Source organism: Rhodnius prolixus, unplaced genomic scaffold (genome assembly GCF_049639745.1).
Source record: "Rhodnius prolixus isolate KJV_2025 unplaced genomic scaffold, Rpr scaffold_5, whole genome shotgun sequence".
Classification (NCBI taxonomy): domain Eukaryota; kingdom Metazoa; phylum Arthropoda; class Insecta; order Hemiptera; family Reduviidae; genus Rhodnius; species Rhodnius prolixus.
This window is the reverse complement of record NW_027411624.1, coordinates 41,026,400-41,043,127: the sequence shown is the minus strand read 5'-3', so window position 1 is coordinate 41,043,127 and position 16,728 is coordinate 41,026,400. Positions and strand designations below refer to the sequence as shown.

The following is a 16,728-nucleotide window of genomic DNA, read 5'->3' as shown; positions in this document are numbered from 1 at the left end:
CTAATTCGGTGTACAGCGTCGAGACCCCCAAAAGGCACATCTACATAAAATTCCGAATTGAATGTCACCTCATTCATGAAAATCGGTTCTCGCGTTTAGGCGCTACGTAGTTTACAAAAAAGGTAACAACAACAACAAGAAGAAGAAGAAGAACAACAACAACAATTTCTGAAAATGCCGTTTTTGCTCATTTTCGGCAACTTTTTTCTCAAAATCTATTAGGTCTGGGGGGTTGCAAAAAAATTACAGTTATAAAGGAGGGTTTGCCCTATATTTTAAAGAAAATTTGGGAATTTTATCTTTTATAGAAAAAGAGAAAAAAATTGTCAAAGTTGGGTGTTTTTTAACGTTACGCTTTTTCGTGCACTTTTTGACGATCAATCCTTATACAACTGTCCTACCGGACAGTTTTAATAAAAAAAATATTTATATATTTAGCAAGGCTTGTTTTTTATTCTTTTACACATATATATTTTTGTTGCAACTCCCAAATTATTGCTGAGCTCTCAACCCCGCTAATTCTCCCCACCACTTCCACCATAGCCCCAAACTGATAACTTGCGAACGGGCACATGTACCGCCCCCCCCCCTGGATGGAGCTTATAGCCCATTAATTTATTATGCAAATTTATTCATTGACAACCAAGTATACGTACGTGTGAGTGTGTGCATGGCGTGAATTAATGGGTGCGCTATTAACCCATACATATTCTAAAAAAAAAAAAAAAATCGCCTCTTCTAAAAACGCTTCAACGCTAGGATCAATTTCCATGAACATACAAAATCGGACGTGGAAATAACTGATAGCCGCTCCCCGTTTTGGTAACCCCTTTAACCTACCCACGTCATCAAATATTACGGTATCAGCTGTTCATACTGTTATCTTATCGGTTACCATCTGTTAAATTAGGTGCAGCAATTTTAGCTCTTTTTGTTTCATACAGGAAGGGTGATTTAAAATATTGCTCTGAATATATTTGCGACTACTGACGTGCGAAGCTAATATGTATTGTGGTACTGGGTTCGATCCCCAGTCTCTAGGCCTTGGAATTTATTTAATGGTTAATAAGAGAAATTTATAGTAAAGTATGTTAGGCGGTTATAGGCTAGACCCGCAATGCTAAGATGTATTGTTGGTTTAGTGGGTTTGATTCCCTGTCTCTACGCATTGGACTTTATTTAATGGTTAATATGAGAAATTTATAGTAAAGTATGTTAGGCGGTTACAGGCTAGACCCGCAAAGCTAAGATGTATTGTTGGTTTAGTGGGTTCGATTCCTCCCGGTCTCTGGGCCTTGGATTTTATTTAATGGTTAATATGAGAAATTTATAGTAGATAGATAGATAAACTTCTGTATTTGATGTTATTAACATATTACAGGGGTTCTGAAAAGTACAATAATTTTAAATAACCACTGTTATATAGTAATAAAATAATTAAACAAAATTAAACTTTTCTTTGTAAACAAAAAATAAAAAATAATAATAATCATACTGATATAACATTTTTAGCTGCAATAAATTCTATTTCTATTTCTTTATTCATCCTTCACAAATGATCTTAGCTTTAAAGACTCTATTACATAATAGTAGATCTGATTTAGGCGGTCATATGTGTTTATTTTTAGTATGTTTATTAGCTGGGACTCTTTTTGAAGAAACTCTCCCAGGTAGTGTCTTCTCATCGGTGAATACAGCGGACAGACTAGGAGAAAGTGCTCCAGGGTTTCATTTCTATTTAAATTGCACATTGTACAGATTGAATTGGTATCTATGTGGTAATAACCATTTCTAGATCTGATTCTCAATGCCTTGCAACTCGATACTCGAATCTGGCTCACCACTCTGAGTTTGTCTAAAGCGCAAGTATAGTAAATATAATCCTCATTTAGACCTAATAAACTTATATCTCTATACAAGCGACTATAGCCAGAATGAACAGCCCTATCGACATCGAGCGAAAGAACATGGTTAGTCCACTTTTCGATCAAATCTGGTACCCTCTGTTTTAAGCACCTCTCATTATCACAAAGAACGAAGTCAGATTCGCCAATAACAGCAAGCCATTGCTGCAATTGGGAGAACCAATTCCACTCAACTTTGTTACCCGCTTGTTGACTCAAACCCCTCATTCTACATAACGCAAGTTTAGGCAATCGGTTGTCACTCATGTTCATGATGCGCAACCAGTAACCCAGGATCCTCTTAAACACCTGTACACTTGATGCCAACCTGCCAGATTCAAGCCTCACCATCCAGTCTGGAGTGTTCTTTGGCCAACACATCAGCTTTTTCATAAACCTGAGCTGCACCCTTTCAACAACATACAAGTATCTGTTTGCCCAAATTTCTGATCCATACAGGAGAGTTGATGAAATTATGGTTTCTAGCAGTTTGATCTTAGTTTCCCACGATTTAGATCTACCATTACAAAGAATACTCAAAACTTTTCCCATCTGTGGAGTTGACCTGCTCACAAAATAATCAGCAGCTGTTTTATATTTACAATTAAATGTGAATGGAACTCCTAGATAAACGTATTTTTTACAAAACTGTATTAGTTGACCTTCGTAAAATACATCTCCTAAAACTTTCGGTTTATTTGATCTTGAAAAAGGGATAATTTTTGTTTTTTCTGAGTTTAACGTAATTGAATTGTTTTTACAATATATTTCCAGTGTTTTAGTTTTCTTAGTTAAATCTGACCAAGATTGACCAAACATTACCACATCATCGGCAAAGAGCAACATAATAATATCTTTTTTACTATTAATACTCAATCCAACATGATCAGCTTTTGCAAAGTATTCTAAAATATCGCTAATGTATAGAACAAACAACAATGGACTTAAACACTCTCCTTGCAAGACACCTTGCGTTATTTAAAATATTGCTCTGAATATATTTGCGACTACTGACGTGCGAAGCTAATAGGTATTGTGGTACTGGGTTCGATCCCCAGTCTCTAGGCCTTGGAATTTATTTAATGGTTAATAAGAGAAATTTATAGTAAAGTATGTTAGGCGGTTATAGGCTAGACCCGCAATGCTAAGATGTATTGTTGGTTTAGTGGGTTTGATTCCCTGTCTCTACGCATTGGACTTTATTTAATGGTTAATATGAGAAATTTATAGTAAAGTATGTTAGGCGGTTACAGGCTAGACCCGCAAAGCTAAGATGTATTGTTGGTTTAGTGGGTTCGATTCCCCCCGGTCTCTGGGCCTGGGCCTTGGATTTTATTTAATGGTTAATATGAGAAATTTATAGTAAAGTATGTTAGGCGGTTGTAGACTAGACCCGCAATGCTAAGATGTATAACAATACATCCAACAGGTTTAATGGGTTCGATTCCCCCGGTCTCCGGGACTTGGATTTTATTTAATGGTTAATATGAGAAATTTATAGTAAAGTATGTTTGCTAGTCGCCTCCGTCCACGACACCTAATTGGTAGTTGGTCTTAAGCCCCGCCTGAAAAAATAGGCGATTACTTTACTTTTATTGCGATTACTGCATTTTGGTTCAATATTTTAAGTAGAAAAGTTTCTATTATTTCTTACTTTTGGTTCTTGAGTTTCAAAACTGAATCTCATTTTCTTTATTATCTACTTATATATAGCTGATTGCTCTCAATCAGGACCAAAATGCTGGGTAAAGCACCACGTAAATATCCTGTTTATGCTCAAAAATTTAATGATCTGCCTCTTAATGAACGAACTATATCATAAGCAGATTTCCTTATCTTAAGATTCCTTTGGTTTCCGAATTCTAAGATCTTATCCTTGGAATCGCAAGTAAGGATTCTAAGGATGCATTATCTTTATCAATCCTGTTAATCGTTGATTAATGTCAGGATTGTGGGAAATTTATGGTTTTTAATTGCTGACAAGTTGCAAGGCTGAAAAAAAAACCGTCTGTGAGTGAACCTTTAAAGTTCTGTGTTCAAGACCCGTGCCTTGGTTGGCCTTGTGAACTAAGAGGAAGTGGACTTCAATAGCGGAAAGCTAGACTCTACCGAGCTAGTTTCCGTCCAGTATGTTCTCTTCCGTTGACTGGTGTTTTGTTGGTTCAATGTAATACTTTTGTTTGAGTGCAATTGTAGAGCTACAAGGGATTGCCGAAGATCGAAACATGTGTCGCTTATCCACGATTCGAGTGTGGAGTTACAGAGGGCGTTTAGTATGAACAGATCTAGGTGGTAACTGAATTCTTTTCCTGGCCATCATTCAGGCATCCTTTCATGATCAAGGGAGCGAGTCCAGGGTCTAAGCCCTATCTTCCCCTCGATCTAGGCACACTGTGAGCCTCGCCACATGTGTACAGCTTATATTCAACCTTGAAAATCAAATTCAAACCAATAATTCCAGTTTTGCCTTTTCAGGTAATCTAATTTTCTTTTCTTTTTTTATTGCGCAGGTGAAGAGAAGGAAAAATTATGTGCCGAATGTACCCTGGCGGGAGTCCAGTTGACATCCAAAGGCAGGGTGGTACTGTCACGCAGATCAACGCCTCTTCATTTTAGCCGGCTTACGGATACCCAATTGGAAAAGGTAGGATTGTTTTGGAGGGGGATTTGCACAGTTTAATTTTTACAGATGAAGTTTTAATGGTCAATTTATTGATGACAGTTCCTAAAAAAGTAGAATCCGACTGCTGGACCAGTGATGGCGAATCTATGACCCGCGCAAGCTTTTTCACTGCCCCACAATTGCTAAGCAACCATTTGTTTGTTTACGCGGGTTGATTTAGATTTTCTAATTGTGTGGATAATTTATATTCTATCTGTATTTTTTTCAATCACGCATTGACACAAAAGCAATTTAAATGCTATCTATAATCTTTACTTTGATCATTACAGTTCTAAAAACGCAAATGACGACAAATGCTTTTGTAGTGTATTTGAAATAAAGCAAAAGTGTTTACAAAATATCAAATAAAATGTATAATTTTACTCATATTTTGTTTGTTAAAAAAAAATCGACAACCCAAAGTCAAATAACCATATTTAGATTTGTCTTCAGATAAAACACACTTTTGTAAGGTTTTGTTCAGTTACGAGGGTCGTTTGAAAAGTCCGTGCAAAGTCAGAGAGATAGCACCACTGGCGCGTATCGAGGTTATGTTTAGTTAGTAGCATCTCTTAGAAGAACACACACCAAGTTTCAGCCAGATCGGTCTATTTCTTTGTGTTTGGCATTCGTTTGAATCGAGGAAGTCGAGTGATTTTCATAAAATGGACGAAAAAGAATTTCGTGTGTTGATTAAACACTACTTTATAAAAGGCAAAACGCCTCAGGAGACTAAAGAGAAGCTTGATAAACATTATGTTGACTTTGCACCTTCGATTAGAACAGTTTATAAGTGGTTTCAAAATTTTCGGAGTGGCCATATGGGCACAAGTGACGCTGAACGTTCTGGACGCCCTGTTGAGGTTACTACTCCAGAAATCATTGATAAAATCCATGATATGGTGATGGATGACAGAAGAGTGAAGGTGCGTGAGGTTGCTAGTGCTGTGGGCATCTCGAATGAACGGGTACATAATATTTTGCATCAACATTTGGACATGACAAAGCTATCCGCAAGATGGGTGCCGCGATTGCTCACGCTTGACCAAAAACGAAATCGTGTGAAGTGTTGCAAGGACGGTTTGCAGCTGTTCCAGAAGAATCCGCAGGACTCTTCGTCACTGTGGATGAAACATGGATACATCACTACACTCCTGAGACCAAAGAACAATCTAAACAATGGGTTACCAAGGGGGAATCTGCGTCAAAAAAGGCGAAGACCGTTCCTTCGGCCGGAAAGATTATGGCGACTGTCTTTTGGGATTCGCAAGGAATAATCCTCATCGACTATCTGGAAAAGGGTAAAACTATTACAGGTGCATATTATTCATCGTTATTGGACCGTTTGAAAACCGAGTTGCAAGAAAAACGCCCACGATTGGCCCACAAAAAAGTCCTGTTCCATCACGACAACGCACCAGCTCACACCTCAGCAGTTGTGGTCGCAAAATTAATGGAAATAGGGTTCCAACTCGTTTCACATCCCCCCCTATTCTCCAGACTTTGCTCCCTCGGACTACTATTTGTTCCCAAATATGAAGAAATGGCTGGCGGGAAAAAGATTTTATTCAAACGGTGATTGCAGAAACGAATGGCTATTTTTCAAACTTGGACGAATCCTATTATTCGGAAGGGATCAACAAACTAGAGCAGCGTTGGACGAAGTGTATAAGCCTAAAAGGAGACTATGTTGAAAAATAAAAAAGTTTACCCCAAAAAATTAAGTAGTTTTTACTTTTGCACGGACTTTTCAAACGACCCTCGTATGTTTGTAAAAAAGAGACTTCCATAGCCACTTGTTTCGTCCCGTTTTAACCCGTTAAGCCAACTTTGAATTTTAAAGATGGTTAGTTTTGAAAATATTCAGTTTAAAATTTTTAAACTTAACTCTTGTGCAAATGGGCATTAATGGACCCAAGAGCTAGTACTAAAAAAAAATGAACAAAATTTGACCCACGTCTCAAAAAGGTTCGCCATCCCTGTGCTATAGACCAATACTCACATCTATTCACATCACTGTTTTCATTACGACGTCACAATATACGTATTAAAAAAGAAGGCTATTAAATTTCCATTGTATCTTTCAAAGAATAAATCTAGCCCCTACCTTTCATGCACCGGATATTAGATCATAGTTTTTGTCTGCTTCAGATGTGGATCTATTCATTGGGAATGACCATAAGGGCTATAGTGAAGTGGAGTGAAGCATCCATAGGACTTAAAACTATACTTTCTAGAATGCTCGCTCCAGATCTGCGTTCCAGAGCTTCCCTCATGGACCTACTCGATGTAAGTACATTATAAATTTGGTTTTATTAATTATTTCTGTTGGATTTTATTAACTGGATATGGCTTTTAATGCATGTAACCAGCGACGATTCTCGATCTCTTCAGAAATCTTCTGGCCTTGACGGGAGGTTCAGCTACTTTCCTGTCGCTTTTCATGGGAATTGTTTTGTGACGTCTCTCTCTGTCCTTAAAAGTCCTTTAATTATATTGTAGCCAAATAATTTTGTAAAATACCGGATATCCTTGCCAGATTAATTTTTTTATTTAATCTTCATAAATCAAAATCCCTTTTGTTGCAAATATTATTTTATTGAATCTCAATCCTTCCCGGGACGATAATAAACGAATTCAAGGGATGGTGGGCCCAAAATACTGATCATAAATATTTTTGAGATTTTTTTAGTAAAAGGGTGGGGGTTGCAAGAGGAGAAGTGGGTGAAGGAGGGAGAGGTGTTTGGTATATTTGAACGTAGTCAATTGTGGTAGTCGTAAATTTAAACCTGTCAATTTCAGAGCCGCAACAAAGGTAGGCGTTGGAGTTTGTGGTAGTGTATACGTATGTCGCCCCTTTGGTTTGTGGGGTTTTTAATTTCATTTTTTTTTTTTTTTTTTTACGTGGATAAGAGGGGCTTAAATTAGAATGTGAGAAAATCTATGATTTAGGAAGTGTAGATTATTTTCTACAGGAAATATGTTTGAAGATAGTTCATCATATTGTGGAAATAAAAGCTGGGAAAAGCTAGTACAGGGGTCTCCAAACTAAGGACCCACGGGCCTCATGCGGCCCTCGGAGGCCATTTATCCGGCGCCCGCCGCACGCACTTCCGGAAGGGGCATCTCTTTCATTGGTTGGTCAAGTGAGAGGAGCACCTATATGTGGCGGTGCCGCAAAGCGCTGCCTCGCTCATGTACAGTACTACTTCCGATGACGCGAGACGGCTCCGAAAACAGTGTAAAATAACTGCAGAAGTAGGGAAGAAAGGCAAAGCCACTATAACTAAACCGGAAATTAACCACCTCATTAGCCAAAAGCAGGCCCATAGTTCCCACTATGGGCAGTTTGTTGATTTAAATTTACTTTTTCTTTATTTGAAATATTCTATTTGTTCCCGTTTTGTTTTTTTTACTTTAAAATAGTTTGTTTTATAGTTCGGCCCTCCAACGGTCTGAGGGACAGTGAACTGGCCCCCTGTGTAGAAAGTTTGGGGACCCCTGAGCTAGTATTTCAAGATAATCGATTATTTTTATTTTGTATTTTTCAAGGTAATCGATTGTGTCTTTTTTTTAAACAAATTTGATGGAGATTTATCAGAGCGATCTGTGACTAAGTTATTTTATTTAAAAATACAGTTTTTTGTTGCCGGAAAATCGTTTAACGTCTCTTCTTTTTTATTACTTCCTCTTAAAGTAAATTTTCCCCTTTTTTTTTTTAGATTTCCCTGCGAATAGCTTCAACAGTTTTCTTTTCAACTTTTATATGCTCATACTCATAAGTGTACTCGGAGTTTTATTTGTAAAAAAATTTCCTTGAAATCGGGCCCTTCTAGGAGAGAGTAGATTCGTTTTCCATTTTCCCTGAAGGATCATTTCAATTTAATGCATAGTTCTGTCTAGTATTTTTTTAATTTTTCATTTTTCAAGATAATTTTCTTGGTTGTAGTTAACCTAGCGGAAATTCCGCTTCAAGGGATAGTTCGCTCACTATTCCGGAACATACTATGCTTTACTCTGCTACTATTAGAATTATTTATTAAAGAGAAATCTGAGAAATCTCGTGAGTTAGAACCGGGAGAATTACGATTCTCTTACTACTGTAAGAGAAAGTCATGTCAGTGTGCTCTCCAGGTTTCTATTCAATGATGTATTTTGATGGTTCCTTTGTTTAGACGATTGATCATTATTCCAAAAAAAGAACGTCCATTTAAAGTATATTTAGTTGTCCTTTCCTTCAGCTAGTTATCTATAAACAGGAAGCCAAGTCTACAAAATAAAGATTGTTCAGCCATCTCTCTCGCACAATCTATCCCTCTCTCTATCTCTCAGCCAGCTTTAAGCCACTTCTATTTCCTCACTTCTTTCCGTTTTATACAAAGAGCTTCCTTCCGGAAAGGTCATATATCTTCGCTTTTTCTTTTTTTTTTTCCTCCCACCTACAAAACTATTCTCCTCCCTTCTTCGTGTATGTAAGGTCTGGTAGCTGGCCGATTTACTGACCAAACAAGACTTCATCTTGGGACCCTTATCATTTAATAGAGGATTTTACCTTTCATGTACTTGGCTGCAAAAAAAGAAAGTCATTTTAATTTTTTTTTTTTTTTTTTGAGATATCACTTTAATAATAACCTTCTAAAAAAGAAATTTAATTCATCGCTGAACAACTAATTAACTTAGTTATGATTTATTTGGGATTAGGAGAAGGACGAAATGGATATTGAATTTCTTTTAGAACGATTAACCTAGTTTAATGCAGACCCGCAAAGCTAAGATGTATTGTTGGTTTAGTGGGTTCGATTCTCCTGATCTAGGCCTTCGATTTTATTTAATGGTTAATATGAGAAATTTACGGTAAAGTATGTTAGGAGGTTGTAGGCTAGACCCGCAATGCTAAGATGTATTGTTGGTTTAGTGGGTTCGATTCCCAGTCTCTAGGCCTTGCATTTTTATTTAATGGTTAAAATGAGAAATTTATAGTAAAGTATGTTAGGCGGTTGTAGGTTAGACCCGCAAAGCTAAGATGTATTTGTGGTTTAGTGGATTCGATTCCCGGTCTCTAGGCCTTGGATTTTATTTAATGGTTAATATGAGAAATTTACAGTAAAGTATGTTAGGCGGTTATAGGCTAGACCCGCAAAGCTAAGATGTGTTGTTGGTTTAATGGGTTCGATTCCCGGTTTTAGGCACTGGATTTTATTTAGTGTTTAACATGAAAAATTTATAGTAAAGTATCTTTGCTAGTCGCCTCCGTCCACGACACCTAGTTGGTAGTTGGACGTTAAGCCACGCCTGAATAAAATAGGCGATAACCTTTTTTTTACTTTACCTAGTTTAATGGGATTGCAAATTTATTTAATTAGGTGGTTTTCTTGTAACTGTTATATTATACTATTTTTCAGCTTTTAAAATTTTTCTCAGAAATATCAAATTTGAGGTCCCCCTGAGTCCCGAATAAGTGGTTTTTTACGAAATTGTTCCGTGTTACTGTGCGAACAGATAACTAACTGATTAGAGAAATTTAAATTTTTGCTCTAATTGGTGCCTACCATATGATCTGATAATAATCGTTTGTGACGAAACCAGTGTAAATCTTTTCTGTTCTTCGTCAAACTTAAAAAAAGCATGTGTCGTTCTTTTGGGGAATTGTTGTACGTGTTCAGACATGATTCAATTTAAACTCGATTGTTATAACAGTGGTGTATTAATTGTGGAAATAATAACAGTAACCCAGTGTACGTCACTCTCGACTCACCATATATCTGCATATGAACAATGTTAGGTACGTCTGCGAGGCGTAACCGGAACCAACGACCGTTTCCTCACATCTGTCACGTCCAACAGTCCGTCCTGCCCAAACTGGTCATCACTCTACCTCGTAACACTACGTTCGCCAGAGTTGTGGCTCTAGTTTCTCCTTCTCGTTTTGTCTCCGGTTTTGTCTGCACGTTCATCATTCGTGTGTGTCTGTGTCGCAAGTTTCAAGGTTCCTGTTTAATTTTCTTTTCCTTTATTTATCCATCTTCAGTGCGTCTTCTCCTCCGTGCTGTCGCGTCCTTTATTCTTTATTCTCCTACCTTACCTACGTTACTAACTTTGGACTCTTCTTCATCTCATTTAGTCCAGTTTTTATCGCTGCCTTTTCCAGTTGAGTGGCTCAGATCTCAAGTTGTTTCTCACTAGTGCTTTGGTTTCGGATCTTCATTGCATGTGGATTATACACTTCAAGCCGGAATTGCTTAGATGTGAGTACTGCCTTTTCTGTATAATAATTTTCTCTCTTAGTGTCTCCCTTGCTACTTTGATATATTTCCAATCCAAGTCCTGGTCCCTTAAACGATCTACAACGGCTCATAGAGGCCGTTACCACCGTCAAGAAATGCCCGTCCTGCTTGAAAAAACTGGTCCTAAAAGAAAGAAAAAAAAGGCGTTACCAATCCACGCTTTGTTTACTTCAGGAATCATCGAAGAGTCTGCAGAGATTGAATGGGCCAGTATGTAGTCCCGTTTAATATTGCGCCTTAAAGGATCTGTATACTTACAGACTGAAGTGCCTACCCAACTTTTAGAAAGGGTTATGTGGAGGTTTGAAAGGTGTGAATGGCTCATATGTTGAATCGGCTTAAAGGGCCCTGCACTAGCGGCTGTACTTCTATGTTCGTAGCCCCAAAAAAAGGGGTTATTTAGCGACTTGAACTGCCTAAATCGCTTGAAAAGTTTGGCCCTCTGCAGATCTTCGAAGTTAAAAGAAAATTTGTATGATACCAAAATTTGAGAGTTAGTAGTATGAGAAAATCATGCGAATATTTAAACCAGATTTAGGCGCCACGGTATGTTAGGCGGTTATAGGCTAGACCCGCAATGCTTAGATGTATTGCGGTTACTCTAAGCCTAGGATTGTATTTAATGGTTAATATGAGAATTTAATTCTAGACACCTAACTTGGGCGTAAAGGCCGCCTATAAAAATAGGCATTACTTTTCTTTAAACCAGATATTTTTTCTGTTACTCTGGATAATGTGCGGTCCAAGAAATTCTAAGTTACAGTTAAATCATTGAAGAGGCAAATAAAAGTTCTTCCGGACAGGAAAGTTGACCTGGGTGGTCACAAGATTTGAATTACAAACTAACACCTGGTTTAGATTTCTACCCTCCACTGCAGAAACTGAGTGTCTACAGATTTTCCTTTCTTTTCTCATTGTGGGGGGGTTTGGGGTTTAATTTAATTAGCAACCCCCCCCCCCAGGTTCCATTCATTAAAGGGGGTGTTTGAAAACATTTGCAATTCGGTGGCAGCTTTATTATTCTGCAAAGATTTAGTAGATTTAGATGTTTATTTAATTTTTTTTGTATTTCACATTTATCTTTGTCTCGAAATATTAGATTTGTTCTTTCAAGAATAAACATGCTGCATTATTACGAGGTGTGGTTATTAAATAACGAGACTATTGCTGTAAAACATTTTATTTTTAAATTTATACATATTTAGTTATTATCACCTTCAATATACACCTCTCCCCTATCCCTACAACGCTCCATGCGAATTTACCATTGTTCAGAAATAGTGCTGGAAGTCTTTTTCTGTGAGCTCCTGCATGATGCGTGCCGCTTTTTCTTTCACAGCTTCACAGCGGACTGAAATCGTGTTCCTTTTAATTCAGATTTGACTTTGGGGAACTGATAAAAAGTCACATGGGGCCGCCAGATCAGGCGAATAAGGGCGGATGGCCTAAAAAACTGGGATGTACTTGGCTAGAAACGTCTTGTGACAGACAATGCAGTGTAAGCCGGCGCCGGTTGTCTTGATGGAGAACCCTGAGGACTTGTTCTTCCACAAATCGGGTCGTTGTTTTTCCTTACTCTTTCACCAGAGTTGAGCAAGCACCTCACGGTAGTAATGTTGATTGAATTATAATCGATATTTTGCATCCGTTTTGGACGTGGAAGGGCGACCAGGGCGGTCATCATCTCCGACGTCTTCTCCAGCCATCATGGAAATCTCTTGAACCACTCAAAAAACTTGCGCACGTGATACAACATTCATCGCCATAAACTTCTTTTAATAAAAGATCAAGTTTCAGTAGCGGTTTTACCAAAGTTTTGATGTGAAATTTCACGACAATTCGTTGCTCTACTACAATGTGTAGTATCATGTTTTCGGCAAAACGAAACTAACACCTCTTACACAAACGACGGTTCCGGTCAGACAGATTTCTCTACAAACTCGTGAGGCTTTACGCTGTGCACAGCTGTCGGTCGTTAGGATTTGGCGCACGCATAGTTCTTCTGTAGCAGCATCAGTCTCGTTATTTAATAGCCACACCTCGTATGATTAAAAACCAAAGATTTAAAGGCGTTTAAGATTATTTCACTTACTTTACCAATTTGTTTAGAAACTAAGAAATTGTTATTTATAAACTCAATTTCAAGAATCTTGAAATACTCTCTAGACACGCACATATAAACTAATAATACGAGGATAACTAGCATTTATGAATAATGAATGAATTGTATTGAAGATACGGCGATATTATTAACAGAGTCATCAGTTAGCCCGTCTCCACTGGCTAATATTATGAATGGTTGAGCAATTAGCTGTCAGACCAGAGAACTAGGTCACCAGTCCACTTGTCGTCGGCGGCGGGGGCGACATCTTGGTTGGTGCAGCAGCCAGCCCCCATTGTTGTCACTTCTCCACCGCCTCCACCGCCGCAGTTATCAGCCAACAGTTCGCAGCTATCCTCGCTCTCTATATAATTTATTTCCGATTCTAAATCCTGCGCTTTCTCCTCATTTCCACACTTAGATATTCTATCTTTTTGTTTCCTTTTAAATTCTCCTCCTCGCCTTATACATTATCCTGCTTGCAATGTTGGCGAGCTTGTTCACAAATATTCCCTTTCTTCCTCATCTTCAAAACTTATACTTAAGTGCTTTTATCGATTTGTATTCCAAGTTTATTTTTTTGTTTTTCCGCTACTCTTAAAACTTTTCCACTTTTTTCTGTTATTTTTCCATATTAAAGGAAACCCGAGCCGTTATTCTATTGTTTTGGGGTTTTACATTTTCATTTGTACACATTGTCGAATCAGCTGGCTTTTATAAACATTTTAAACGAAAAAATCAACAGTTTATATTCAGATCGTGCTTCTATTTATTTGTTTTCTTACAAAACAAAATCTTTGCGTTTTAATCTGTTGGATTAACTATAGTTTAAAAGTAAGTCTATTAAATCGAACTATTGAAAGAAATGCTTCAAAAGAGATCAAACTAATCAAGATTGCCCTTAAAAAAATAACCTTGAAATCTGCAGAGTCTTCAACGGCCAGCTCTGATAATCAACAGCAGAATCCTCCATACTTAAATCAGGCTAATGATACGTTTTTCCCCTCAAACAAAATTCTGATGAACAGAATTATCTAGGAAGTGAATTAGCCCAGGTTCCTGAACAGTGCATTCGAATCTGGCTGGCTCTTTTTTCTTCCTAGAACTTTTTCCTATAGGATTAGATTAGATTAGAAAAGTCCTCAACCTTTTTTAGAAGGGGAGGTTTCAACTATTAGACTGAAAAAGGGGAAGACACAATAAGCCTCTTGGGGCTGCGGTGCCGTGGTGGGGCATTGGTGTCCCGTCCCGCTTCGTCGATTCCGTGGACTCATTTGGACACCAATGAGGCCTCTCTATATTTGTTTGTCTGCGGTGCTTATATTCCTTAATCCTAATTATGCTTATAGAGCTTCCTTATTCTGCTTAGTCCTTAAAAAAAATAATAATAGAATTAAAATATTCCATCCAACCAGCCTGTACTAATCAAGGTGCTCCTTGAAAACGCTCAGCCGGTGGTAAGATGGTGCCTTCTTTGTAGAGGACCTTTAGGACCAGAAATTAGGATACTCAAAGAAGAATTCATTTGCCCTTAGAAAAAGGGATGGTTTCACTTACTAAACTTACCAAGTAGACGGCACAATAGGCACGCCATTCTATTTTGCAGAGCCTGGTTCCAAGGAACCTCTTCATCACCGAATGTATCTAGCCCTAACCCTTTCATCTGCCACAAATTTTACCAAAATCGGGCTAAAATTTTACAGAGTTACTAATAAAATTTTGGAGGGGGCTTTAAATATATGGGGCTAACTCTTCTCCCATTCGATGCACAGCGTCGAGACCCCCAAAAGGCACATCTACATGAAATTCTGAATCGAATGACACCTCATTCATGAAAATCGATTCACGCGTTTAGGCGCTACGTTGTTTACAAAAAAAAGGTAACAACAACAACAAGAACAAGAACAATTTTTGAAAATGTCGTTTTTGCACATTTTTGGCCTCGTTTTTCTCTAAAACTAATTAATCTATGGAAAAATTACAATTATAAAGAAGGATTTGCCCTACATTATAAAGAAAATTCGGGAATTTTAACTTCTATATAGAAAAAGAGAAAAAAAATGGTCAAAATTGGGTGTTTTTCAACGTTACAGCTTTTTCGTGCACTTTTTGACGATCTCAACCCTTATACAGCTGGTCCTACCGGAAACAGTTTTAATGCCAGTAAAAGTGACAAATCTACTTCCTCCCCTCTTATTTAACTTTTATTTAATCGTAATGAATAGTTATCGTGGTTTCAAGAGCTTAACCAGATCAAATTGTATTGGCTCTTTACCATGGTTGATCTTTGACGAGATTTGGACAATCTGGTTTTGAACCAACCCTCAAATTTATCGAGGCGAATCTTTCATGATCATTGTGAAAATTGTTAAGTACAACCAGTTTTTTGGAGTCCAGTTCTGGAGTTTTCTGAATGTTTGTATCGTAATGGGGAGTTCTCTTATTATTTGGTTCTAGGTCAGATTACTTACCATTGTCGGCGTATTGTTTAAGAATTTGGTTTGAATTAGGCGAAAGATAAATGAAAAACAATGGTTTGTTATGTTAGCAATTCTCTTAGAACGGAAATATTTTGCAAAAGGAAATAAAGGAAACTCGTTGGTTGGAACGAACAATTCTTTTTTAATCAATTAACTAGTGAGAGACAAACAGACAGACAAAAGGGTGCTAATGCTTTCAGATGAGTGCAAATAAAGAGCCCAATGGAAAAACAAAACAGAAAAAAATCTTATCTTTTCAAGAAAAACCTCCCTAATGTAAAGAGGAAAGTGATTGAACGAGAGAAAGAGATAAAGGCCAATATGGGCCCCAAAATAGTCCAATGCTTTTGTAAGTTTGTTGCTATAAAACGGGAGACCAACTTCTTGCGACATTTATAGGATAAAATTCCCTATCTCTTGTAGGATTGCATTTTAAAAAAAGAAAAACTCTTTTGTATTGTCTTGTTTTGTCGTTCGTCTTTTATCGGACATGTTTAAACAGTTTGGGTAATCATCAGCTTTAGCCACAATAGATCCATTGGTTCTACGGTGGTGTAGAGGCCTTTAAGGCCGTTCTACTAAGAACCAAAAGAACATTGTCTTAAGAGTACGATAATGTTACATAACTAGAACAAAAATAATCAACAACATTAAAAACAACAAAAAAAAACAATGTATTCGACAAGTTTTAACCTGTCTTTGCGCATGATCATAGCTTGGTTTCAAACCATTGTGCGCAGTGTAAGGAAATTGGACTATGGACTGTGACCAAATCACTTGTTCATCTTTTATCCTTCTTATTGTAAATAGATAAGTGTTATGAAGCAACACCATGATACAGTTGGCCGTGCTGAATGCTACAGTTTATTGGACAAGATTGATTGAGATGAAGTAGCTTCACTCTCCTTGGCCCTCTAGATCCTGAAGCCGTTCTTAAGTTTTTCTTTTCCGCTTTTACCACCATCGCTCTCTCTCTCTCTCTCCCTCTGTCACACACACACACACACACACAATCTAGGACTCCACTTTATCATCTGTCCATCAATCAGTCTCCTCTCTTTCCCTCTGGTTCAGTGTCCTCCGTTTTTACTGTGTCATCTAATTGGGTGGTCAAACCCATTGATTGATAATCTTCTGTTAATGATCTCCCTTCTTCCTGCTGGATTAATTAATTCCTTAGTTTGTATAACTTTCATCTTCTTTTTTTTCTCCTCCTTTTTGTAGCCTCTTCATTTAATTTAATTGGGTTTTGAAACTTTCTCCTCTATATTGAAGCACTTTTCTATTCTGGTTTCTG

The 16,728-nt window shown here is 37.6% G+C and overlaps 1 protein-coding gene across 5 annotated transcripts in view; it reads left to right on the top strand.

Annotated features, from left to right (window-relative positions):
- LOC141457938 (uncharacterized) overlaps positions 1–16,728 on the top strand; it is a 376,780-nt gene that overhangs the window by 315,128 nt on the left and 44,924 nt on the right. For all 5 annotated transcript variants that reach the window (XM_074135333.1, XM_074135331.1, XM_074135332.1 and 2 more), the window contains 2 exons: positions 4,415–4,548; positions 6,718–6,855. In XM_074135333.1, the coding sequence (XP_073991434.1) occupies positions 4,415–4,548; positions 6,718–6,855 (272 nt within the window). The remainder of the gene's footprint in view (positions 1–4,414; positions 4,549–6,717; positions 6,856–16,728) is intronic.